The sequence below is a fragment of the Hoplias malabaricus genome, chromosome 4, assembly GCF_029633855.1.
Source record: "Hoplias malabaricus isolate fHopMal1 chromosome 4, fHopMal1.hap1, whole genome shotgun sequence".
Taxonomy (NCBI): domain Eukaryota; kingdom Metazoa; phylum Chordata; class Actinopteri; order Characiformes; family Erythrinidae; genus Hoplias; species Hoplias malabaricus.
Window position 1 is genome coordinate 49,571,406 of NC_089803.1, and position 26,978 is coordinate 49,598,383.

The 26,978-nt window shown below is 36.7% G+C and overlaps 1 protein-coding gene across 1 annotated transcript; it reads left to right on the forward strand.

Annotated features, from left to right (window-relative positions):
* On the forward strand, nt 1-26,420 carry ptdss2 (phosphatidylserine synthase 2). The gene is made up of 12 exons (XM_066668112.1): nt 1-760; nt 3,365-3,466; nt 4,665-4,747; nt 6,198-6,265; nt 6,775-6,909; nt 6,986-7,036; nt 7,642-7,755; nt 7,864-7,982; nt 8,672-8,786; nt 11,212-11,357; nt 11,778-11,963; nt 19,323-26,420. Exons 1-12 carry the CDS (start codon nt 564-566, stop codon nt 19,477-19,479), a joined length of 1,473 nt encoding a protein of 490 aa, XP_066524209.1. The 5' UTR covers nt 1-563; the 3' UTR covers nt 19,480-26,420.
* The last annotated feature ends 558 nt before the right edge of the window (nt 26,421-26,978 follow it).

The window sequence follows — 26,978 nt, forward strand, 5'->3', positions numbered from 1 at the left end:
TCCGGTGTATGTGTCATTTCTCTCCAGAAATCAAAGTCGTGTGCTGAGTGGGTATGAATATGAGAGAGAGCGTGTACTTCAAAATTAAAGACGTGAAAAAACAAATGATTTATATTCTTAATATTTACATTTTAAATTCTCAGTGCGCATAGTTCTGTGTGTTGTGCGCCTTGTAACCTTTAAAGAAAGATAGAAGGCGTAAGAGAGCGAGAGAGGTCCGATCAGTTTGATTTGTTTTGAATGTGCGTTTAAATCAATGCGTATTTAGAGTCAGATATGTTGAGTTTCCCTGAGAGAGTAATTTACCACTTAGCTCAGGGGTAAAGGCAGAACTACTGAGTTTGGAGAAGCTCAGTTATTGTGGTCTGTATGTACGTCTGGAAAATGCGGAGTATATTGGTTTTATTGTTCGTTTATGAGACTGGTTTGTTATTGAAAGGGTGTTAATAGTTTTATCTGCATCAGGGGTCAACGTTTTTGTGGACGCGGAGTTTCTACGGTTTGGACTAAAGAGAGTATAATAGTCTAACGTTTAAAGTGTGATAGTACGTTGTGCCGGCTCTATGTCTAAAGTGGAGTATAAGCGGAGCGGCACGGCGCTGTTGTTGTCCGCTAAACCGGGCTCCGAAGAGCAGATGAACGGCACGGCCGAGCTTCCCGCGCCCAGCACCAGAACGCCACGAGCATCCGCGAGGGAAGGCACAAACCGTCGCAGCACTGAGAGCGAGGTGTACGACGACGGAACCAACACGTTTTTTTGGTGAGTAAAGATAACGGGCTTAATAGATCGGAAAACTGACTGAACTTCATTTATTAACATAGGATTTTAGTGTAAGGCACAGAACCCTTAAACTGTTTGTTCAGGGATATTTGATGGGATCGATTTAGCACATACCTTTACTAAAGACGTCCATTACCTGTACAGTCTCCAAGGCTTCTGCAGTTTTAAATTAATTCAGCAGCCCAAATTGTTCTTCTGTACCCTACACTACACGTGTTGGTCCTAGTTTGACAAATCCATACCACTGGGGGACAAACTTATTCGGGAACCTCGGTAGAAGTGAAGAAATACCATCAGAATTAAATAATGACGTAGAAGGAATTTATACGATATTTCAAGTCCGCATTTATTCATGTATTATATATATATATATATATATATATCGAGACACGTGCATAAAAATGAAAAGCGTCTAATGCCTATTGTAAGGTTTTTTTGTTTTTAAATTTACGACCAATTCTAATGTTCCATTTACTATTATTTAATTCACAATAAGGTAGCAAGCTGGCTTTAGGTGCACTGATTTCAGTAATGAAAACACTTGGCTTGATTTATTACATCTGAAGTAATGTTTAACTATTATTCCTATTAAGTATATTCTATTCCTACTAATATTAAGTATTAGTTGTGTCTAGTGACCACAAATTCATACTTCCATATGTGATATATTTTACACAAAGTTTGTTATACTAAGAATGGTAAAGCGGTATGTGCGGTGTGTGTGAGTAAGTAGTAGCCACACACTGTTTAGTAGCCCAGAACACACTAGTTTACAGCCACAATCTTATGGGCGATAGCGTCCTATTGAGGTAATTATGTTGCAAAAGTTGCAAGACCTTATCTGTGAAAACGTAGAATAAAATATGTACTTGTATTTTTGATTTTTACTTAAAGGGGACTTTACTGCTGCTGTTACTACATGATGCAAGCAGTTACTAAATAATCAGTTACGTCCTATAAATCAAAATTAAAGCTAAAATAATAAACCCTAAATTGTGACTCATTCGTGTACGACCGAACTCTCCTTACAATTATACAGTGCATTAATGAGTATTTTGCAGAAGTCTCATTTAACTTCAAAATAATAAAATATGCCTAAAAAAGGATGATTCTTTGCCTCCTCTTTGTTTCTCGCATTTGTGTTTTCTTAGACACGCTCCTCCTCAGCAGTTCTGTAACACACAACTCACACCACAGTTATCACAACCCATGGCTCACAATAGCCTTTAGAAACCATGTACATGTCTAATGTTAAGTCTAATGTGATATCATGTTAATTATAGATACATGGGTTTTAAGTTGAGTCTCATTCTTTTTCTGTTTTAGACAGAAAAACTTGTGTGAAGCAGTTGTCTTTACTGAGCAGAGTTAGCTGAGGTGAAAGTAACGCTACTCACAAAACCAGCCGTTATTTATGAACATTTGAATGTCAAACATTAACCCCTTGGTGTTTACAGTTACTTACACAGGAGAGTATGTGGCTTCTTCTCACACAAATCTTCTGCTCCTGATGTGCTCCATTAACATAGTTCAAAATCTCTCTTGATGCAGTATGTCATCCAGGGATTTTTCGCATATTCTCTGATGGGTACACCGTTTTTAACAAATTAGCTGCTCTCGTATACTTTTGCTTATTATGTAGTATAGAAGTATGTGTTTGTGGTCTCAACCATAGTCAGATATGTTGCATAAGAGCACCTTCTTACAAATATTTTATAGTGTATTTTCATGAGCCTTGGTTTATACAAGTGCTTCTAATAAAATGTTATGAAAAATGTATGTTCAGATATATAGTAATACATATCTAAAGTGTTCATTAACATTACATGTGTTCATCAAAATTAGTCTATTCAAAATATGTGGTTTTAATTTCCTCTTACAGTTCTTTTATATAAGGAATGGGCTAATGTTCAGGAGTAGATAGAAAGCAGTAAGGGAAATATTCAAGGTCTACCTCTGGGAGCCTTAGGTTGCTCCAGCTTTGCTTGAGCTTGTCTATTTTTCTGTCTTCTCAGCAGAGAGAGCAAGCTCAAATCAATTAAAGTCTTTAAGCTGGATAGAAGGATGGTGCAGGGAAGGAAGCATGTTTATAATTTATATAATATTTAACTAATTAATTAATTTATTTTAGTAATAACAAGTAATTTTATGATGATCCAGTCAATTCTTAGACCACTTCACCAATCTGGACTGGTATATTTTTAAATTACTCTCAGTCACATATACCAGTCACAAAGGCCTTTCAGATTACTTTGAGTTTTGGTACACACAGAGTCAAGTGTTCTGACCAGATTGACAGGTTGGTAGAGTATAGAAAACACCTTGTGTGGTGTCTCCACTGTAGCGTTCAAGCAGTGGGTCTGTGGTGAGTGTTAAAAGGTTATAGTATTAGAAAACCGGACCCATGCAGTGCAGTAAAATCAGTGATGGGATTTTTGCAAGTTTAACAAGGTCAACAATCTCTTGCTCTCTATCTCTCTTTCCTCATTCTTTCTCTCTCTCTCTCTCTAACTCTCTCTCTCTCTCTCTCTCTCTCTCTCTCTTTCTGTCTGTCTGTCTGTCTCTTTTTCTTTTTTTCTTAAGGAGAGCACACACACTGACTGTGTTGTTCATACTGACATGTGCTTTGGTCTACGTAACCCTGTTGGAGGAGACTCCACAAGATACAGCCTACAACACCAAGAGGTGAGATATGTATACGAGAGCAAGAGACAATTATTTACAGTATAAAGTATAGTGCATTTATGTTTGTGTTAGAAGTCATGATTGTGTATACACAAACTCTTCATATTGTCAGTATGGCCTGGAGGCTTGATGCTCTTCTCTGAACTTTAGATGCCAAAATACAGTTTATAAGTCTCTTCTGCTCTCCATGTTGTCACCTGAATGCTACCTGCCAATGTAGGTGGAGCTGCAAGTGTACTGTACAGAAATAGACTGACTGTTTGTGACTGGGTGTGGTGAAGTGTTCTCATACGACAGTGGCTGCATCTTAACTGGATTATCTGTAGTCTGAGTCTGCTGTAGATTACATGGTTAGGTGTAAGGTAGCCAGCTCTTGTGTAATCCTGTTTATGAAAAGTTGGGGGTTTATTTGCTATAAAGACATGAATCTGTAATTTGGTAAAGTCACTGTTCACTTGTTTTTAAATATAGAAATATGTCTGAAAACCTTAATTTGCCATGGAGTAAGGATTTACCTATGTAATTTTCAATATGTACATTCATTTTTACATTAATTAAAATTTGTACATTAATTATTTATACATTAATGCAGTGTAATAATATTTGAAATCTCCAAAAAACAGTCAGCTGCATGCTTTGAACTGTGAGTGTGGGTCAAATCACAGAAGACTGACAATGGCATTGCCATGTCAACGTAAACATTGCAGTGCCCGTAACAAAGAAATGGCTCTAGACAGAACCTTGGTGTAGGATGGGATTGGGTGTCCCTATAGCAAAAGAAATCTGAGAGGTAGCCAGCAATAAAACTGTAATTTATGATAAGTAGAATACACACTGTAACCCTGTGAGATTGTTCTTAAGACCCATGATCTATGCTTCCCTAGTTGACCAAATCTGGGCTGTTGAAAGGATATGATCAGTAGGACTGTAGGACACATTTTTTTAAAAAATATTCCACTATTAAAAGGGAACAAGTCAACCTACAACCAAGTAAAATAAATAATAGGTTAAATGCCACTGATTGCAATTACCACTTGATCACTAAGGAACGGACAGAAGATAAATTATGGCTTATGTGAAACACATTGATTTACTGCAAATGTATGCTTTTATTGTACGCCCCACAGCGCTATTTTAAGTTTTCTACAATTTGAATAAAGTACAATAAAAAATAATTTAATTTGTGTATGTATTTCAGAGGGATTGTGGCGAGTATTTTGGTTTTCTTGTGTTTTGGGGTAACACAAGCAAAGGATGGTCCTTTCTCACGACCGCACCCAGGTAAGACCAGTGGATGAAACTGACAATTTTGTTAGACTTCACTCTAAAAGCATAATTGGAAGAAAGTATTGATGTTTTTTCCAGCTTTTATACATGTTATGCTTAACCATAATGGCTACAGGCAGATGTACAGACAGAGTATGTTAATCATGATAGGAACTGGGTTTGATAAGACATAGCACACACAAATATGATTATGCCTGTACACTGCAGTGTCTATAAGTACTGCTGCTTCATTCAAATTAAACTGAGAATGTGGTTAACTACAGCAAATGAGCAGTTTGCACAACTTTCCTTGATGAGAGGCTTGGAATCTGAAAAAGTAGGTGAATTGGCAAAAAGGGAGCTATGCTGACACATTGCTAAAATTCCCCACATTTTCGTAGAGCCTTGTCATATTCCCTATTTTTTCCCCCCTTTAAATCTATGTTAAAATGCTAGATATGTGAATTTTCAATGTCCTATTTAGTCTTCTCTCAGACAGTTTTTCATTATTGACTACAAATGCAAATGACAAGAAGAGTGATTAGAAACACAAATGAACATTTAACCCTTATCAACCCATATGCATGTCATGGGAATTCCAGTAAGTAAATTAGAAAGCAGACTGACTAAACCTGCTGGACAGGTATGTTCTGCTGCCACTTTGCACCTCCTCTAATGTACAGGGTGGGCCATTTATATGGATACACCTTAATAAAATGGGAATGGTTGGTGATATTATCTTCCTGTTTGTGGCACATTAGAATATGGGAGGGGGGAAACTTTTCAAGATGGGTGGTGTCCATGGTGGCCATTTTGAAGTCAGCAATTTTGGATCCAACTTTTGTTTTTTAAATTGGAAGAGGGTCATGTGAAACATCAAACTTATTGGGAATTTCACAAGAAAAACAACGGTGTGGTTTTAATGTAACTTTATTCTTTCATGAGTTATTTACAAGTTTCTGACCACCTATAAAATGTGTTCAAAGTGCTGCCCATTGTGTTGGATTGTCAATGCAACCCTCTTCTCCCATTCTTCACACACTGTAAGCAACACCGCAGGAGAAATGCTAGCACAGGCTTCCAGTATCCATAGGGGCAGAGACCTGAAGGATTGAAGCACAAAACACGTATTTAAAAAAATAAGTGAGAAAATAAATGTGTGGCGTAATATCAGTGGGCAAGTTATTGTTTTGTGACTTTGCTGTTTTAAGTATCTGCACTTTTTAAATTATATAAGGGTGCAGCCTGGAATATAAACAGGTTCAATGTTAATTATTTGAATGTTTGTTTAATTTTTATATATTCACATGTATATACATGAATTTTTAGCAGTGTCATAAATAAGACACAAAATATGTGTGTGCTAATAATTCAATTTGTTGTGTGCATGTTTGCCTGACAATCATTGTTCACAAAAATCTAGAGCTGTTTGTTAGTTGATAAAGTGTGCCTTCACTCTTTTCAGCATATTGGCGATTCTGGCTCTGTGTCAGCGTTGTCTATGAGCTTTTCCTCATCTTCATCCTTTTCCAGGTGAGCCTTTAGACACCTGTTTTCACATTTAAAAAAAAGACAATTGCATCTGAATACTGTGATATTCTAAAATGTCTTAATATTAATTAATGTCTTAAAAGACCAGGCTGACAGGAGTCATTGTTTATAATGCATACATTCAGAATAATGTGCCAACCAAAAATTATACTCCCAACAGTGGTCCTGTTGCCAGACTCTTGACTGATAAAAGCTTAATAGCAAAACTGATTACCACATCAAACCTACTGAAACATAATTAGTGACATTTAACAGTGACCATTGCACCTTATGCATAAAATTGTTGAGTATTTGGTTCCCAGGCAAATATTAAGCCTAGATCTAGACTACAGTATTCTATCTGTTAAGAAAGTTAATTTAGTATGCCGTGTTGTCCAGGAAGTTCTAAGTTTTTGTCCAAAACTGGATATTTAAATAGCTTCTTTTTATTTAGTGATTTAAAAATCACTACTTTCTTTTATAACGTAATCCATGTTTGTAATATTTTGCAGAATGTGCAAGATGGGCGTCTGTTTATGAAGTACATTGATCCAAAGCTGGGTGTTCCTCTGCCAGAGAGAGACTATGGAGGGAACTGTCTCATCTATGATCCTGGAAACACCACTGACCATTTCCATAACATCTGGGTATGAATCACCATCATAAAACGAGAAAATTTTACATAAAGGTTATCCTAAGTTGCTGTTCTATTTTTCTTCTCAGGACAAGATGGATGGCTTTGTTCCTGCCCATTTTCTTGGCTGGTACATTAAGGTTGGTGAGCTTTCTTCATATTCCAACATGTAGCATAACATGCAGCAAAATGTCAGCATGGCAGTACACAGCATTTTTATGTTCTATTTTATAAAGATAGCCCATAATAAATACAATGGATATGTTCATATTATTAATAAACTAGAGAAATGGTTTATTTACACGAGTATTAGTATTAGGTTTTCGAATTAAATTGAGTTTAGGGTTATGAAATATTGATTAATTTTTCTGCATTAATGTTCTATCACATTAAGAAATACAATTCAACTTATCAATAAAATTGTTTTAAATACTAACTGTGTTAATATATGAATGTATCTCTCTCTCTCTCTCTCTTTGTCTCTCTTTCTGTCTTTGTCTGTTTCTCTGTCTCTGTTTCTCTCATTTCTGTCTGTCTTTCTGTCTCTCTCTCTCTCTTTCTCTCTTTAGCTGGTTCTCTCTTTGTTTTTCTCTCTCTGTCTTTTGTAAAAATTGTATGTAAATGTGTGTGTGTGTAAATAATAATTGTGGTATGCTATATAAATAAAGGCATTGTTAAAAATCAAAATCTCTCTCTCTCTCTCTCTCTCTCTCTCTCTCACTCTGTCACTCACTGTATGTTACAGACACTGATGATCAGAGACTGGTGGATGTGTATGATCATTAGTGTAATGTTTGAGTTTTTGGAATACAGTTTGGAGCACCAACTTCCAAATTTCTCAGAGTGCTGGTGGGACCATGTGAGTCCTGCAGTCTTACATTTATTTCTCTGCTTCGTTATATTCTGTCTGGCATGTCCTTTATTATCTATATTATGTTTCTCTTTCTCCCCTCTCTCGCTTCTTTAGTGGATTATGGATGTGCTGGTGTGTAATGGCTTGGGCATATACTGTGGCATGAAGACACTTGGCTGGCTTTCTATGAAGCCATACCAGTGGCAGGGACTGTGGAATATTCCCACATACAAGTAAAAAATGCAAATCTCTTAATGGCATTTTAAGAGATTAATGTTAATTTTACACCATATGCTGTATGTGTAAAAGTTTAGAAAGTATCCAAAATGAACACATACTGGGCAGTTGTTCACATTTGTTCAGAATTTGCTTATTACTTGCTTAAGCTAATGACCTTGAAATGTGTTACCTACAAAATTATTACTAGTGTTTGTAGGATAGTAAATTTTGTGGAATGCAGACTATATTTCCCCAGAACAAAACATGGGAATTTGAGTATCCCCTCTTCTGTGAACTTGATTTGTGAAAGATAAGTAAACGTGAGCCCTTCACCCTACCCCAAAAAGTACTTCTAGGCTGAATAGAAGTACTGATGGGAGAAATGGAGAGTTTCCAAAAAATCTGTTCCTGTCCACACTAAATGAATCTTATGGACTATAAGTCAAGTTATTCTTTTCACAAAAAAACATTTTTATTTCTCATGTGAGGCTTTACTTGAGTGCTAGCAGGTAAATGTATATGTGCCAGTCATGTCTGGCTGTGATCATTGTAGGGCTGATAGCATTACGACAATAATGGTGGTCAGGGTTAAAGACAGGCTGTTTATAAATCTGGGCCCTCGGGCCAATAATTTGTGTTTTTAAAAGTGTGTACTGAGTACTGTCGGAGTGAATTCCTAATCCTGATTGTGTGTGTTTGACAGGGGGAAGATAAAGCGCATTGCATTCCAGTTTACTCCATATAGCTGGGTGAAATTTGAGTGGAGGCCAGCATCTAACCTTCGACGGTGGCTGGCAGTGCTAGGCATCATATTCATGGTGTGTGTAAAATAAATGGTGCTTTTGTCATAACCATGTTTATTGTTACAACAACATGTTGATTATTAAATATTAGTTATTAGAATATCTTTGCAGTTTATTATTAGATATCAACAAATCACATTACAATACAGTGCTGGTGAAAACCATATGTTACTGTAGTTTAAGAAGCAGTAAGTAAAAAAAAAAATCCAAATGATCAATAGTCAGTTTTGTAATTTAAATTTTGCACAATTTGTTTTGAATACAAATGACCTACCAAAAAAAGAAAAATAAATCTGGATATTCCAGGGGTGGCCAACCTCTCACACAAACAGTTAGTAAAACTAACATATTACTACCTTTAGCCACAATAATGTATTTACGCAGATGGTGCAACATACAATACTACAGCTACCGCAATATCTCATTACGATCACAAAAATAAAGTGCAATGCTCTGTTAATATGAGATATGATTTGCATGGTGTCTCTCACATCACTTTGGCTACTTACAGCCACAGCAGTCAAGCCAAACCTGTTAGTGGTGTGGATTCGAGAGGCGGAAATTGTAGTAGAGAACGAGATCTTAATCCAAAATATTAATGCCTATGCCTGAGCCCAAGTGTGCATGGACCCAAAAGGCTATGTTTTATTATGAAAGGAAGAACTGCAGTTGTACAGGAAAATAGCCGCATATGGCTTGTGAGCAGTAGGTTGGCCACCCCTGGGATATGCATTTCCTGGACAAACCTGTGCTTGTAAAGAAAAGGGAAGAAAAATATGTAGATACAAATATGTTGTTACCTTGTATCTAGGCAATTGCTCTGGCATCTCAGGTGGTTGATAAGGTGCTTTCACATAGTTACTAAAGTGCTGCTAGGCTGCTGCCATGATATTCTAGTTGGATGCTTAGGTGTTGCCAAATGGTTGGTGGGTACAATAACAATAGGCTTGTTACAATTACAATTGTAATGCATTTTTAACATTACAATTAAAACATTCAAAATATTTTGCCTCATAGCAACAACTGTATGTTTTTGAAACATATTAACATTAAAGTTAAAACAACAATAAACCATTCAGCTTTGACATTTAAAATTGTCAATTTTATTAGATAAGCCACTAATTGTTCAAATTTCAAAGCCAAATTAAAGTTGAACAACTTTCTCTTTTGTAGTTTGACATTGTATTTTATTTATTGATTTATTTCAGATTTCTAAAAAGTATAAATATATTTGTGGAAAGTATCTTAAAATTGTAAAACCAGTTACTTTAGGGGTTTTTTAACTGTATGGGCATTCATTCATTCATTCATTCATTATCTGTAACCGCTTATCCAATTCAGGGTCGCAGTGGGTCCAGAGCCTACTTGGAATCATTGGGTGCAATGCGGGAATAGACCCTGGAGGGGGCGCCAGTCCTTCACAGGGCAACACTGTATGGGCATTTATATTTTAATTTAATTTTACCTGCTAAGGTGGCGCAACAGGTACTATCGCAGTCACACAACTCCAGGGACATGGAGTTTGTGGGTTTGAGTACCGCTCCAGGTGACTGTCTGTGAAGAGTTTGGTGTGTTCTTCCCGTGTCTGTGAGGGTTTCCTTTGGGTGCTCCAGTTTCCACCCACAGTCCAAAAACACACATTGGTAGGAGGATTGGCGACTCAAGTGTCCATAGGTGTGTGTGTGTGTGTGTGTGTTTATGTGTGTGAGTGCATGTCGCCCTCTGAAGGACTGGCACCCCCTCCAGGGTGTGATCCCACCTTGTGCCAAGTGATTCCGGGTGGACTCTGGACCCACTGCGACCCTGAACTGGATATGCGGTTACAGACGAATGAATGAATGAACTTGCTAACTCTTTAGATGGCCAAAGACAAGACTCATATGTAAAGTAAAATATAAATCAGATGTATTAAGCCAAAAAAAAATTCCGTTATGCATTTGGTTTTCAGATTATTGTTGCTTTTTCCCCATTTGTGGGGTTACACTTCATAACTAAACTGAATTTATACTATTGTGACAATAGATTATGACCCCATTCAAGGTGCATTCCATCCTTGGGCCCAATTATCACTACCAGTAGATTGACCAGAGGAGGATAGGTCCCCAGTTGTGAGCCTTGGTGCCTCCTAAGGTTTCTTCCTTAGCTCTAAAGGAAGTTTTTCCTTGCCCTGGTCTTCTTGGCTTGCTCGCTTGGAGAATTTTTACATTCTTCACATTTTACATTTCATGTCAAAATTGTCTTTATTGGAATTCTGTGAAGCTGCTTTGTGACAACATCAGTTGTAAAAAGCACTATACAAATAAATTTTGTTTGAGTTGATGAATGATTCGTGGGAGGCACTGGACCCACCTTGACCCTAAACATGAATAATTGGTTACAGAAATTTAATGAATGAATGAATAATTAATTAATCAAATCATTTTCTTATTTATTTCTGTAGTTCCTGCTGGCAGAGTTGAATACATTCTATTTGAAGTTTGTTTTATGGATGCCTCCAGAACATTACCTGGTGCTGCTACGACTGGTGTTCTTTGTTAACGTGGGTGGTGTGGCCATGAGGGAGATCTATGATTTCATGGATGATCCGTGAGTCACATTTTCTATGTTGTTCTTTTCTTCAGACTACTTGTCTCCACTGTTTGCTTTCATGTGATTTTACCCCAAGAACATTTGGTTATTTTTCTGCATATACAAGCTAAATCAGTAAATTAACTGAACAGTTGAATTAGTAGTGTTGAAACAGGAAATTTGCAAAATCTACTGTATAGCTGTTTTAGTAATACCCATCAATGGAATTTGCCATTATGCCTTAGATTCTATGCAAAACATGTTGACTGTTGTAAATGTATCTCATGCCTGCTCTAATATCATTAGTTATCTAATAATTGTCATATTAGATTGTTCTCACTTTGTGGTATAGCAGATTGTGTTTGTTATCATGAGAGAAACTGTCAGTCTTGTGTCCTTTCAGAATTAACTGATATAATATTAATAATATTGCCTTAGGAAGTTCTATAAGAAGCTGGGGCAGCAGGCATGGTTGGTAGCAGCCATCACAGTCACAGAGTTCCTGATTGTGGTGAAGTATGACCCCAATACTATTATGCTCCCAATCCCGTTTTTCATCACACAGTGCTGGATTCTAGGCATCCTTCTAATCTTCACTTGGACACTGTGGCGCTTCTTTATCCGGTAAGTGAGTGAAGAAGTTGGGTACAATGGCAATATTCTAACACCTGGTATTAATGTGTCTTGGTAATCCAATCATAAATGTGTCTCTTGTGACTGCTTGCGACTGGATTTCTCTTGTCATTCCCGTTGAAAGAGGAACAGAGCGGATTAATGGCGAACATAAATGGAAAACATAATAAAGAATGGTCATCTTTTGAAATATATACAGGTTGAAATGAAATATATTTTTAGACTGCTGTGAGAGTGACAATTAAACAGAAACATGTGTCTCTGTCTCTCTCTCTGATGGTGACCACTTATATTACAATAACCCAGAATACATTTTAAAGCCAGATGTGAACGGGGTCATACATCCAATGTATTTTTGTTGATCAGATCATGTATGAATTTAACTGGAAAAATGCAAACATCCACATGTTGTGATTAGACTTGGAGCTTAAATTTGTATCTTTATAACATTTAACCCAAATTTAAATGAACTTTTCAAACCCATTTTCCCAAAAAAAAAATAAAAATGTAAAAAGTGTATGTGTCTGTATATGTACTATTTAAAACAGAATATTTAATTGATACTCTTGAAACATTATTTAACTGACTAATGTAAAATATAAAATTCCAGACATCCCAGAGGGCACAAGTTTGTGAAAATACATTGAGGTGATGTCTTTCCCTGACGTCAGTTGACAGTTGAAATGTGGTTGAATTTGTTTGTGTTTTTTTTGTGTGTGTGTGTTTTTTTTTTTTTTTTTTTTTTTTTTTGTTAAGACATCTTTTTCATGATGTCTGTGACGTCCTCACAGTAGTTATTTACCAAGTAAATTTTACTAATCATTTTAATTACATTTCTTTATAATCATACTTTAGTCATAATTTGTGCTGTCTATTTAATATTTCATACCAGAAGTCTGTATTCACAAGATCACATAACATAAAGAATGTCAAATATATAAGATCTAAAAAAAAAAATATGCCAATATGTGAAAGTGCAGCACAAATGCACATATACAGTGAGATTAAAGCAGAATATTACTAGAATTATGCCATGAAAACATTTACAAACATATTTCAAATAACGTCCCCACAGTTACATCATGAGGCAGATTTGCTCTCTGGTGGACGTTATATGATATTGTAAGTTTATTACATATTATACATTTTGTTCTTACCTGAAGAGACTAAGCACAACCACTTTGAACAGCATCTGGAGTAAAATAAGCGGCTTATAAGTTTCCAATGTCTTGATTTGAATGGCGGTGAGCCGCTGATCTCCAAATCATTTTACCCTGCAGCTGTGCCCGTGTATGATTTACAGATCAGGAGATCTGCGTTTTTAAGTGAGGCATTTGAGAAGTTTAATATGAATGGCAAACAATACATAAATTAGTTATAGCAAAGCCATAAAATGTTTAGGAATATGTTAATGGAAATGCTGTAGATAAGAACTGGATCCAAACTTTAAGCAAAATTTAGTTGCAACCCCAACCAAAATTCAACATACTGCTTAAAATCTACAATATAAAATCTAAAGTCTACAAATTCAAGTCGCATTTCAACGTTATATCACCATCGTATTCACAACCAAAATCTCATTTTGGGTTTTTGATGTCAGATTGCATTTGGGTTATGTGATGTTGCAACCAGAATCCAACCAAATAAAGACATCAACATTGTGTGCCCACTGGGATTATTGACAAATTGATTGTATTTTGTGTATACAAATAAATTTCGAAGTTGATGCCTGCAACACAGATAAGTGGAAATTAGTGCTGGGTGATAAAACAATATCACTTTGTTTTATCAAGATCAAGTTGATTAATTATGGCTTGATAACGATGATAAACTTTGGATTATAGAGCTCAATAAACCATTTCTATTCCTGGTTAGCACAGCCAGCTGCATGCAATCAGGCACATATACTCATGCTATTAAATGAATGTAAGAGACTGCATTAACCTGAGAACGTAAACAAGACTATAATAGTTTAATTCAAGTGCTTGAATATATGTATTAAATACGTATATTTTAATTTTAATGATTTATAGTCTCCTGATCACTCTGTGCTTTGGGGTGTAATTTGTCTGGTATGACAATACCCAATATAAGTGTATCTTTGTTTTGGGAAATGTTTTCCTGTTTGTGAGAGCACTAGTTAACTTTCCCAGTGTTACAAGCGCTGTTCTAAGCCTTCTAATGGGCTAAGTGCAATATGATTACAGTTCAGCACTTGGGAGTGTTTATTTATTTATGAATTTATTACTTTAAACACTTTATCTTTTTGCTCTTTCCGCTTGAGGTGTTAATGCCCTAAGAAAGTTTTCATGACACAAGACATAGATATCATTACTTTTGTGTGTTATAATGTTATTGTTCCATTGAAACCTTTCCTTTTGAATTTGAGTAATGGGCATGTATATACAGTGGGGAAAATAAGTATTTGATATCTATTTTCACCTACAAAGAATAGAGAAGTCTGTAATTTTTATTAAGAAGTACACTTCAACTGTGAGAGACAATCTAAAAAAATCACATTGATTTTTAAATAGTTAATTTGCATTTTGTTGCATGAAATAAGTATTTGATACAATAGAAAAACAGAACTTAATATTTGGTACAGAATCCTTTGTTTGCAATTAGAGGTCAGGCATTTCCTGTAGTTCTTGACCAAGTTTGCACACACTGCAGCAGGGATTTTGGCTCACTCCTCCATAAAGTTCTTCTCCAGATCTTTCAGGCTTCTGGACTGTCGTTGGGCAACATTGAGTTTCAGATCCCTCCAAAGATTTTCTATTGGATTCAGGTCTGGAGACTGGATAGGCCACTCCAGGACCTTGAAATGCTTCTTACAGAGCCACTCCTTTGTTGCCCTGGCTGTGTGTTTAAGGACATTGTCATGCTGGAAGACCCAGCCATGGCACATCTTCAATGCTCTTACTGAAGGAAGGTGGTTGTTGGCCAAAATCTCACAATACATGACCCCATCCATCCTCCCTTCAATACAGTGCAGTCGCCCTGTCCCCTTTGCAGAAAAACACCCCCATGGTTGGGATGTGTTCTTGGGGTTGTACTCATCCTACTTCTTCCTCCAAACATGGCACTTGGAGTTGATACCAAAAAGCTCTATTTAGGTCTCATATGACCACATGACCTTCTCCCATGCCTCCTCTGAATCATCCAGATGGTCAATGGCGAACTTCAAACAGACCTGGACATTTGCTGGCATGAGCAGGGGTTACTTGCGTACCGTGCAGAATTGTAATCTATGACAATGTAGTGTGTTACTAATGGTCATCTTTGTGACTGTGGTCCCAGCTCTCTTTAGGTCATTGACCAGGTCCTCCCATGTAGCTCAAAGACAAAATATCAGGTCTGTGAGAGCCAGAATTCTTGCTGGTTGGTAGGTGATCATATACTTATTTCTTTGAATAAAAGGCTAATTAAATATTAAAAAATGATGCTGAGTGATTTTCTGGATTTTTATTTTTTTTTAGATTCTGTCTCAGTTGAGTGTACCTATGAAACAAAATTAGACCTCTCTATTCTTTGTAGTTCAGTTCAAGTTCAAAGAGTTTATTGTGGGAAAATTTGCAAAATCGGCAGTGTATCAGTTGCTTATTTTTCCCACTAATGGATGTGTATGTACGTTTTTGTCCACATCTCTGTTATGTAAGACATATCAGGTTCAATATAAGAGGCAAATAAACCAGATATAGACCAAATAGACCAATACCACATATTTATATTAAGTTTGCAAATTTTCTAACTACAAATATTCAGTTATTAAAATAATAGCACTGTCAGGGCCCAAAGCCAGGCCAACCCACTAAAACAGCTTACATAAAAATTGTACTCCCAAGATACAGTTCAGAGGCATAAAATAGTGACATAGACTAGAAATTAGCAAAAAAAAAAAAACACAGACAAACTATGAAACACAGAACATAGAAAACTATGTACATGAAAAGTATGAGCATGTACAGCACTCAATACTTAGTTGGGGCTCTTGTGGCACTGCTCAGGTGTTATGAGAGCCCAGTTTGCTCTGATAGTGGCCTTCAAATCTTCTACATTGTTGGGTCTGGCGTATTGCTTCTTCCTCTTCAGAATACACCACAGATTTTCTATGAGGTTAAGGTCAGGTGAGTTTGCTGGCCAATTAAGAACAGGGATACCTTGGTCCTTGGTAACAAACTATGTGCAGTCGGTGCCCCATGATATTTCTTCCATAGTGACACTGCATATTATAGCTGCCCTCTCGCTTGCTGATACGCCCCTGAAAACTGTTCCATATTGCACCTAACAAAATATCAGTTGGCAAGCTGGGGGTCTGACCATATAACAAAAAAGATTGTGTGAACCCACTACTAGCATGCTGTGTGGTGTAATAGGCAAACAATTCTGGAAGGTGCTCCACCCATCTCCTCTTAGCAGCTTGGTTTTCCCCCTTAACCAATATTTACAAAAAGATGAGCTTACTGGGTCTGCTTTTTGTTGTGCTGCTAAAAGACTATTAGTATACACAGGGAAAGTAAACATGCTCCTGGTTCTGTTAAACATACCTCTTCCTCTACTTTTTTTTCCACTGGCTCTGAAGGAGTTCGTACTTGCAGAGAAAGAACAGCAATGCAGATGTAATGACTACCTGGTCTATACTGAACCTCAATATTGAAACCAAGCCAATTCTGAAGCCCACTGCTGTTCAGTCGTCCCAAACTAAAGTCTTTTAAATTTTTAAAAAACTCAATGGATTATTATCAGTAAAAACTACAAATTTGTGTCCAAGCAGATATTCATGGAGTTTGTGTAAAAGTTCCAACTTCATGGCACTATAATTTTTCATATTTCTCTCCAATGGCCTCAACCCCTGGCTAGCATAGGCTATGGGCCTACTTCCCTGTGCTCCATCCTGTGACATTACCGCACCCAGACCTTGATGACTTCATCAATTTCCACAAAAATGGCATTGACATATCTGCATAAGCTAGAACTGGTGCTGAGGCCAATTTCTGCTTCAGGGCCTGGAAGGCACCTTCACACTATTCATTCCATGACTGTACAAATGAGGGCACTAAATTCTGGCACTTTCTTACTTTTGCAGAACTGGCAGCAGACAAAGCATTTTACGGGGCAGCAATCTGCGGGGGGGGGGAAAAAACACAACAAAAAAAACAACAACCAAAAAGTGCCTGTAAAAACCAGCAAAGCCAAGGAAGGATTTTAACTCTGTATTATTTTTAGGTCATGGCAATTCAGCAAATGCCCGAAATTTCTTCGGATCTGTGGATACCTCAGCTGCAGAAATGACATGTCCCAGATAGGAAACTTACTGCTTAAAGAAGGAACATTTACTCCACTTCACTTTGAGGCTTCACCACACGCCCGGAACGGTGACAGCACCAATTGGAGTTTAAGTAAATGCTTGGAGTTTAAGTAAATGCTTAAACTCCAATTAAGTAAATGGAAAACACTACAACATCATAAATAAGGCAATAATGACTGAAAATGTTGGGCTCTAAGAATCCTCTCCATGAGACGCTGATGAGTCCCTGGTGCATTGCATAAAGACCAAAAGTTGTACAAATCTGTGTTTTATGTAATATTTTTCTGCCACAGCCACTTGATTATAGCCATTATAATATAGGGTGACGTCATCTATATTGTTATTTTACTGGAACTTCATCCAACAGGTATCTCATGCTGTATTAAATCTGCACACGCCAGATCATCATCACTATATGCAAACACATCTGCATACACCCTTATCGCTATCGCTTGCATTGCCTGATTCTCAGAGAAATATGGGTTGTTAAGCTGAAGTGGCTGCTGGTATAACATGCTCCCTAGCTGATGCTCCCAAGCTACCTCATGTGAACATATAGAAACTTACACCTCACCACATGTTTGGCCATATCGCTATGTTACATCAATTTTTCCATTTAAATTTTATATCTAGGAGTTGATGATAACACTGGTTGGAGTTTTGCAAATGCAATATTTGCCTCTTTTTGCTTGAATCAATTTCCTCAAAGGTTCTTTGGTTCCATGGTCTCTATATGATGAGCCATAGGAGGCAGATCTGGATGATAGGCAAACCAGTCACTGTTTTTATGAAGCCATGTTATATGAGAACATGTAGAATGAGGTCTGGCATTTTCCTGCTCAAATAACCATGGATTATTGGGAAAAGGTGTCACCTTGGTGACAGCTTTTGTCTCTCTGCAATCCCAATAGATGCCCATGTACAGTATGTATGTATGTATTTACTGGAAAGTTGAAACATGGACTCCTCTGATGACAGCATACCTTTTTACAGTCATTCTGACCATCTCTGAAATGGGCTGGGCCCAGAGCAATTTGCAGTGTTTCTGCATCGAATGGATATGTATGGCTTCAAGTTGCATTTTTTTATGGATTTCTTCCAGCATGTAACACTGGTTCCACAAAACAGTTTTCTGTGGATTTCCTCGTTATGGATGCTGCTTTAATATATTTTATGTGTATATCCTTATGCTCTGAATGCCATTTATTTACAAAAAAAAAAAACCTCTTACACTTTTTAAAATTCTTACTTTGCCCCATCCCAACTTTTGAATGTTTTCTTGGTATCCAGTAATTATTTAATATTAATTATATATTTATTATTTAATTATTCAGTGTTGTATAATTTTGTATGTGACAATAAATGCAATTCAATTCAGTATTTAAAAAGCAATAATTTTGGTCAGCAGAATCATTACAAATTTTTTATTTGCACATTTATCCCAAATAAATGTTTTTGTGTTTTTATTGCTAATGTGTATCCAGCATGGGTGAATTTGTAAGAGAATGGATTGATTATTATGAGAATATCTCTGGTTGTTTTTTGTGCACTGTGCTGCTGTTGTGTGCACTGAAGTGTGTGTGCTGAGCAGATAGCGTCTTTCCTGTGTGGCTATGTTTATCAGAAGTAACCTCCATGTGCAGAACTGACTGCTGTGCTGACATCACACATCCTCCTTTTTCAAGTCATACCTACTCCTCTCTATACACTACAGTCTATATTCTTTTTTTTTTTTTTTCACCTAATATATTTTTTCTTATGCTAATGTTTTTCTGCCATCTCTCTCTCTCTCCCTCTCTCTCTCTCTCTCAATACATGGCCATGATTTTGTTACAATGGCAGTGAGACCTTGTGCAGAAATGGCTACAGGGTTGACAGATCTTTGACTTTATATTGTGAATAAGTGAGAGAACCTAAATTTTAGACCCTGCATTTTGTAAACCTCCAGTCAAATAGGCTAGTATTGCCTATAATATAATTATTTTGACTGGAAGTGAGTTAATATAAGTGCGGTGAGATGACGGCATCTACTGTGTTTACAGTGACATCACACTCCGTTACAAAGAGACACGAAGGCGTAAACAGGAGAATTCAGCGGAGCAGGAGAAACCCTCTGGAAATAGCAACAACCCTGTGACAGCTTCTGGTCGCAGCAAACTGAATGGGAACCTGGACCCTGTACGGCAAAGGAAGTCTTGAGGAAAAAGGATGGTGTAATGCTGCTTGGCTGTCATATGCATGCAAACGCACAAACACACACACACACACACACTGTGTGAATGTGTGTATGTGCATGCACGTGTATGTCTGCCTGTCTTATTTTGACTGTATCTAATATTCCAATGCTGATTTGCTTTTAAACACACAGACTGGTGGTGAAGGGTGCCAATCATTTATTATATATGACAGGGAGACTGCTTTTCATATCAGGAGATATGGATTGGGTGATTTTGTTTTTATTGTTACGTTGATCAATCTTGCATATAGTTTTGTTATAATATATATATATATAATAATTTGTAATGCTATAAACTGACCCTATACATAACATGACTAATCTGAAAAGATGTGTGAGAGAAAGGGTGGTGAAGAATCTGTATTTGATGACAGACCATTCTTTGGGTTGCCTTATAGTCTATTCTGATTGGACTATTCAAACATGCTTGTAACTGTAAGTCTCGGGTATGGGGAGATTTTGAGGTTTCCTTTTTATTTAAATTTGTTCTTTTTGCTGCTATGCAATAAGACACTAATGTTAGTAGAATTTAATTCTATATTTGTGTTGTAGTTCATTAGGCTTTAACTCTAAGGGTCTCCTGTGCTGGAGTACTGCTGTTACACAGTTCATCTTGCTGGAACATACATGAAGTTATGTCAGCCACATGATTTTTGTCATGTTAAATAGGGAAAAATGCTCTCCTTTAGGAGAAAAATCACTCTCTATATGGCTTAGGTATTTATACTCCAGAATAAGCAGGATATGTGAGTTGGTGGTGTAGCATTTATTTCACTGGTGGTTTTTGACACAGTAGACTGAAAAGACTGTAAACACTAGCTACATTTACCTAATATATATTCTTTTTAACACCCATGATAATGTACAGTACTGTGTAAAAGCATTTTAGACAATTAATAAAGGATATATAAAATGCTATGTAACTGTGTTGCAAGAATTGCGCAGTTAAGCTTATAATATTAAAATAAAAGAGTAGTGATTTTAATGTATGTTTAAACCAATGGTATTCTAGACCTGTTTTTATCACCCAATGATTGGCACAGGATTTAAGCATTATACTAGTCTTAAGCCATTTCTGGGAAACTGGCTTTTTACAGGTAACAATATGCTTGGTCCTCAGATGTTTTAAACCATTTTTAGGTGCCCAAGGCATTTGCACAGTACTTTAAACAACGTGAGCATACTTGGAGGATAATCAATCTAAACAGGCAGGAGAGATTTTCACTATTTTTTTTTTCCTTTCCTCTCCCCTTCCATTTTTTTGTGGTGCTCGAAGTGAAACCTCCACCATCTGTAGGTCATTAATGTTAAAATGTTCTTAATACATTTATAACAACATGGTCTGCTTGCACCTTCAATCTGTTTGTGATGGCATCTAAGCTCAGTCAACACTAGCATCAAAACATTCCCAGGCTGAGTGTGTGTTAATAGCCACAATATAAGTGCATAAGAAAATATTTCCTGTGTGTTCACACAACTGCACAGTTTGGTGCAAAATCTGTGGACAAACATAAAGAATGGTGCTAGTTATAGTATGAGTCCTTTGATGCTAGAACCTGTCAAATATATTTCCTGTATAAGAAAGATTTCTTCCAGTTAGAATGGTTTACATTCCTGCTGTGCCAGAACTTTGTTCATGTTTTTATTTTAAAACTTCCTCTAAATGTACAAATTGACCAGAACTGCCTCATGTGATGTAGAACATATTGATGTCATTATAATTTACAGTGAATGTAAACTTATGACATTGATGTTTGCCAGACAGGGTTGCAAGGTTTTACTTCATGCTTTAACTTACATTAAAAAAAAGTGACATAAATATTCTTATCAAAGCATTTGCTAAGTATTATTTTGCTTTGTTTTAAAAAATACGTTTTCTCTCTTTTTGGTTCACTGATTGACAAAATCTGTAAGTGTATATGAATGGTGTGTGTTATGTGTAGATTACTTTAGGGGTACTAGAATCCTGACTACACCATGTGATTTGTACTACAGGCTGTTGTGATTTGTAGGAATCTGTCCTCTGAGGACTGCCTCTGTGCATTTGAGCAAGGCACTTGACCCAAATAAACTCCAGTGCTGACCCTTTTAGGCCTGCCACCATTTCTCTAGTATGTTTGCATAGGAGTGTATACCTTCTGCTGATTTCCTCCAAAGGCAGACAGTAAACTGACAGGTTTATCAGGTTTCTTGTTTTGTGCGAGAAGCTTTAAAGAGGTTAGATATTTTGTCTGGTTTCTACCTGTGCACCTCAAAAGCTTAGAAAATCATGAAAAATTATAAACATAATTCAAAAATGTAAACTGTCTGATGTCATATAAATTACACATAATGTGACATGTATCAAGCCTATTTCAATGTGGCATTGCATCGAGGCAATCAGCTTGTGGCACTGATGAGATGTTAAGCCCAGGTAGTTTTGTTAGTGACCTTCAGTTAATCTGTACTGCTGAGTTGAGTGTTTCTCATTTTCGTCTTGACAAATGCCTCATAGTAATATGGTCAGCAAACCATTTGATTTGCTTGTTTAACTGAATACATGATTTAGTTTAATCTGAAAACAGGGATTTGGACCTTCATTTCTTTTTCTTCTTAGCCCAGTTAAAAGCTTCAGATTTTGTTTCTGGTTCTGAGGTAGCTGATACAAGGAATGCGGCCGTCAAGCTTGTGAAGCTCTTCCAAGTTCTTGATTTGACTTGACAATTCTCTCAAGGCTGCAGCTGTTCCAGTTGCTCATGCAGTTTTTCCTACCACACTTTCCCCTCACAGCACTCTGCCAGCCTTTTCAGTAATGACTGATTGATTTACCCTTATTTTGGAAGGTGTTGATCATCATCTGGTGTACTATTAAGTCTTCCCTATGATTCTGGTGGGGCATGCTGAATTAGATTAAGAGATACACAGTATTTATACTGTTTGAATACTACCAAACCCAATTTTTACCAAATTATAAAATTATTTGGGACCTTTCTGCTAGTGCAAGCACGAAATCATGATTAGCAAAATGTTTACATTTGACAAATATAAGAAAAATATATTAATAGTACAATCAATGAGGTGCCTGATAACTAAAGGCCTGAAAGAATAAGTGGGTGAGTTCTGCAGAAAGTCCCAGACCAGCTAAGGCTGCCAATGATTTTATTCATAAGTGTAACCCTACTTTGAACAAATTGAATATGGGTGCCAAAATGGCGCAATGGGTAGTGTCGCTGTCACACAGCTCCAGGGTTGTGGGTTCCAGCCCCGATGCCTGTTTGTGAGGAGTTTGGTGTTCTTCGCTTGGGTGTGCTCCGGTTTCAACAGCTTGTAACAACGGTTAATATTTAGGAAGTGAAAAATCCATTTGGTGTAGTTTTAAAAAAAAATTAATTGTTTTTCTATTCTTGTTTGTTATGGGATTTCAGTTGCTCAAAACCTTGGGGTCTATATTACTGTTTATCGTTTTATAATGCACCAGTTGTTTTCTGTGACAGGTCTTGATTGTTTTTATTTTTTCATTAGCTGTAAGCCATACTGATCAACAAAACAAATGCAGAAACTGAGAGGTCAAACAAACAAAAAAGCTTGAAATATATCACGTTATGAATGTAAAATAGGTCAGTTTACATTTTGAATTGCATTGCCCTGTTCTACTTCAACATGATACACCCCAATTCCAATGATGTTGGGACGTTGTGTAAAACATAAATAAAAACAGAATATGATGATTTGCAAATCCTTTTCAACCTATACTCAATTGAATACAGTACAAAGATATTTAATGTTGAAATGGATAAACTTTATTGTATTTTGCTCATTTGGAAATTGAGGCCTGCAACATGTTCCAAAAGAGTTGGGACAGGGGCAACAAAAGAAAGTTGAGGAATGCTCATATGTTTGGAACATTCCACAGGTGAACAGGTTAATTGTAAACAGATAAGTGTCATTATTGGGTATAAAAGGAGCATCCCTGAAGGGCTCAGTCGTTCACAAGCAATTACATTCACTTTGTGAACTACTGTGTGAGCAAATTGTCAGCAGTTTAAGAACAACGTTTCTCAGTGTACAATTGCAAGGAATTTATGGATTTTACCATCTACAGTCCACAATATATTCAAAGATTCAGAGAATCTGGAGAAATCTCTGCAAGTAAGCGGCAAGGCCGAAAACTAACATTGAATGCCCATGACCTTTGATCCCTCAGGCGAAACTGCATTAAAAACCGACATCATTCTGTAACGGATATTACCACATGGGCTCAGGTACACTTCAGAAAACCTTTGTCAGTGAACACAGTTTGTCATAGTTGTACAACAAGCAAGAATGTGAAAGAATTCCACCTACAAAGCTTCAACAATTATCCTCAGTTCCCAAATGCTTGTTGAGTGTTGTAAAAAAGGAAAGGTGGTAAACATGGCGCTGTTTTTAATTGTTTTGCACAGCTTCACTGGAATTGGGATTGTAAATGATAGCAATATTAATATAACAGACAAGAAATACCGTGTGGTTGGCACTGTGGCACAACAGTTCGCTGTCACACAGCATCAGGGCTCTAGGATTGTGTTCAAATCCACACTGATGTCCCCAGTAAGGAGTTGGATGTGTTTTCCCCGTATCTGCGTTGTTTTCTTGCAACAGTGCAAACACATGCTGGAAGGTGTATAGGCTGTTCAAAAGTGTCCATAGTTGTGAGCTTTTGAGCGAATAGGTGACTATTCAATGCCCTCTGATGGGCTGTATAAAGTTATTTTAGGAAATTATAAAAATGTTGGTAAATGAATTCAAGGCAAAGATCTCCTGTAATTTCTGCTTTGTTTATGTTTGAATATGTCATGATAGTCTAAACATTATAAAAAAGAACAGGAACATTACTTAAATAAACAACTTATTATTTTTTAAATGGGACTTTAAATATGGACCAGTTCTGTCAAATGTTTAGACAATGGAATACAGCTTATAAGTTTTGAATGGTCTTAGAGGATATATAAAGTCATTACTGTAGATGTGATAAGAACCAGGGGCAAAATAAAATTATTTTATCTAAAATCTGTGTAGGCTATGAATATGACAAGATAGGATCAGATTTTATAATATTTATTATTGTTATCAATTATTTCAGAAGAACGATTCATGTTTTTGTTACCTTATTAGTATTAGTATTGCTGCGTTCGAGTGATGTTGGGAGCTGGGAAATACTATATTTCTAACTTGTAAATTGCACCCGAACAGCAGACAAAATCGTATTTACAGCTGGTAAACTTGGGATTCTATTATACGAAATGTGACGTATATCGCGACCTTTTTTGCTTCCCCAGGAGACAATGGCAAATATGCATTTGAATATTTTATTATGCATGTTTTCTTTAAATAAAAGCTTCAGCCAAGCACTCGAACGCAGTGAAGTCGTATTTACTACTTAACCACCCAATATATCTATCTTTACACTTATATAGCGCCTTTCTAGACACCCAAGGACGTTTTACAATCCACACTGCTCAGAACACTCAATTCACACACTCACTGGCGAGAAGCGGCAGCCAAACGCGCACAGCGTACTCTTGACCAGGAACGACCGTCCACCTGGAGGACTGCATCGGGCACTAGGGTTTCACCCAGGACAGAGCGCCAGTCCATATCTGAGCACACACACATTCACTCACACAAACAGACATTCATTCACATACACACTCATTCACTCACACACCAGGACAGTTATTAGAGAAGCCAATTCACCTACCCTCCATGTTTTTGGACTGTATAAAATATATACAGTCCAAAAAATTGTGGTTCGCAGAGATATACCTTACTAAATTCATTTTGTAAAATGTGCCTCAATTTAAATGAAAATATTTTTCATAATATTAGTTGATATATATACAACCTTCCGATGAACACCTGAATGTAGCATAAAGCACTGAGCCCTCCCAGTGTGCACAGGTCAGTTGAACAGTCAAAATATGGTTGAATTTAGAAGTATTTTTTAGATGTCTTTTTCCTGATGTTTATGTGACGTCCGCACAGTTGATTACTGAGTTAATTTTACGTACTTTTGATGTCTTATTTATGTCATTTTAATAACATTACTTTAAAGCCACACTTTAGCCATAATTTGTGTATTTAATATTTCACTCCAGAAGTCTGTTTTCACAAGATCACATAACATAAAATAATTTCAAATATATAAGATCTAAAAAAATGATTTTAAATACATTTTCATTTACACTGAACAAGGGCCAGTGCAATACACAGCATCTAGTTAGTGCTCATACCTAGAAATAAGTTAAGTACAGTATAAGTGCAATACAATATGTGATATCGCACACTTAGATTAGGGCACACCTAAGTGGGTCATAAAGAGATGGGTCTTCAGTCCTCGTTTGAAGACTGTGAGAAATTCCACTGTTCGCACAGCCACTGGAGGTTCATTCCATAATTAGGGCTCCAGGATTAAGAAGAGACTTGATGCTAGCATTCCATGTGTCTGGGCGGATGGCGGGTTAAGTCGGGTATAAAAGTATTATGATATTTCTATACACTAAGACACAGAGTGTAGTGATTGGAAACTCTACAATGCAGAATATCAAGGGTTTTGTACCATGTATTGACTGGAGTGCTGGATGAACTGCTAAGAGACATATAAAACTGCAAAAACATATGCATATTGTGTAAAGTTTTTGAGCATTGTTCCTCAGACCAGTGGCTGCAAAAAAATCAATACAAAAAATGTGTCAAGAACTGAAAACTTTGTTGAACGTATGCAATTAAAAGCAGTTATGCTGTTTGTTATAAACTGATATTAAGAGTGTGCTTCTGTTTATCATTTGTTGTCTACAAAGTACTTTGGGCATTGGAGCCAGGGGAACTTCTGGCATTCTACACGGATGCATCTATGTTCTGCAGCCCATTCTTCAGACAAGTTTATGAAGATCTGTTTGTGTTAATAAGTTGAGTGCATGCATATACATTTGTAACACTTGAAAATAAAAAAAAAATAATAAAACTACTTTATCTGTGTGTTCTTGTCTTGGATACAAACTGTACAAGTGTGACCCAGCCACATTTAAAGTGGTCTGTTCTACTGTCAATAAGGAAATTCTATTAGATTTGTTTGAATCAACCATATTTGTAGGACTTTGCGAATGTTCAAGGTGGTGTCATGTATTTCTCACTTTCTGTTTATCAATCCAGTCCTGCTCAGTTGGAAAGCTCAACATGTATTCTACATTTTATTTCAGTATTTCCCTCACTTAGGCATTTGAAATCCCGTCATTGACACTGTCGCTATAGTCTTCTAATTGTATGTAAAAGCTGGCTAATTACTCTTTGACAAAATATAAGAAGTTATAATCAGGTAATTAGTGGCACCACTATCTTTTGTGAATAATTGTCATCTGTATTTGGAATGTTTTTGGAAGAGGTTTAAATACAAGTAGTATTAGTAGTTCATATTTTATTATGATAATTAACCATTCATTGCTCAGTA

What these genes read in the sequence shown, in the direction of transcription:
- ptdss2 (XM_066668112.1), top strand. Translation starts at nt 564, where the DNA reads ATGTCTAAAGTGGAGTATAAGCGGAGCGGCACGGCGCTGTTGTTGTCC. An exon ending in TCATCTTCATCCTTTTCCAG is followed by an intron (nt 6,266 to 6,774) that starts GTGAGCCTTTAG and finishes AATATTTTGCAG; the next exon opens with AATGTGCAAGATGGGCGTCT. An exon ending in TATGATTTCATGGATGATCC is followed by an intron (nt 11,358 to 11,777) that starts GTGAGTCACATT and finishes ATATTGCCTTAG; the next exon opens with GAAGTTCTATAAGAAGCTGG.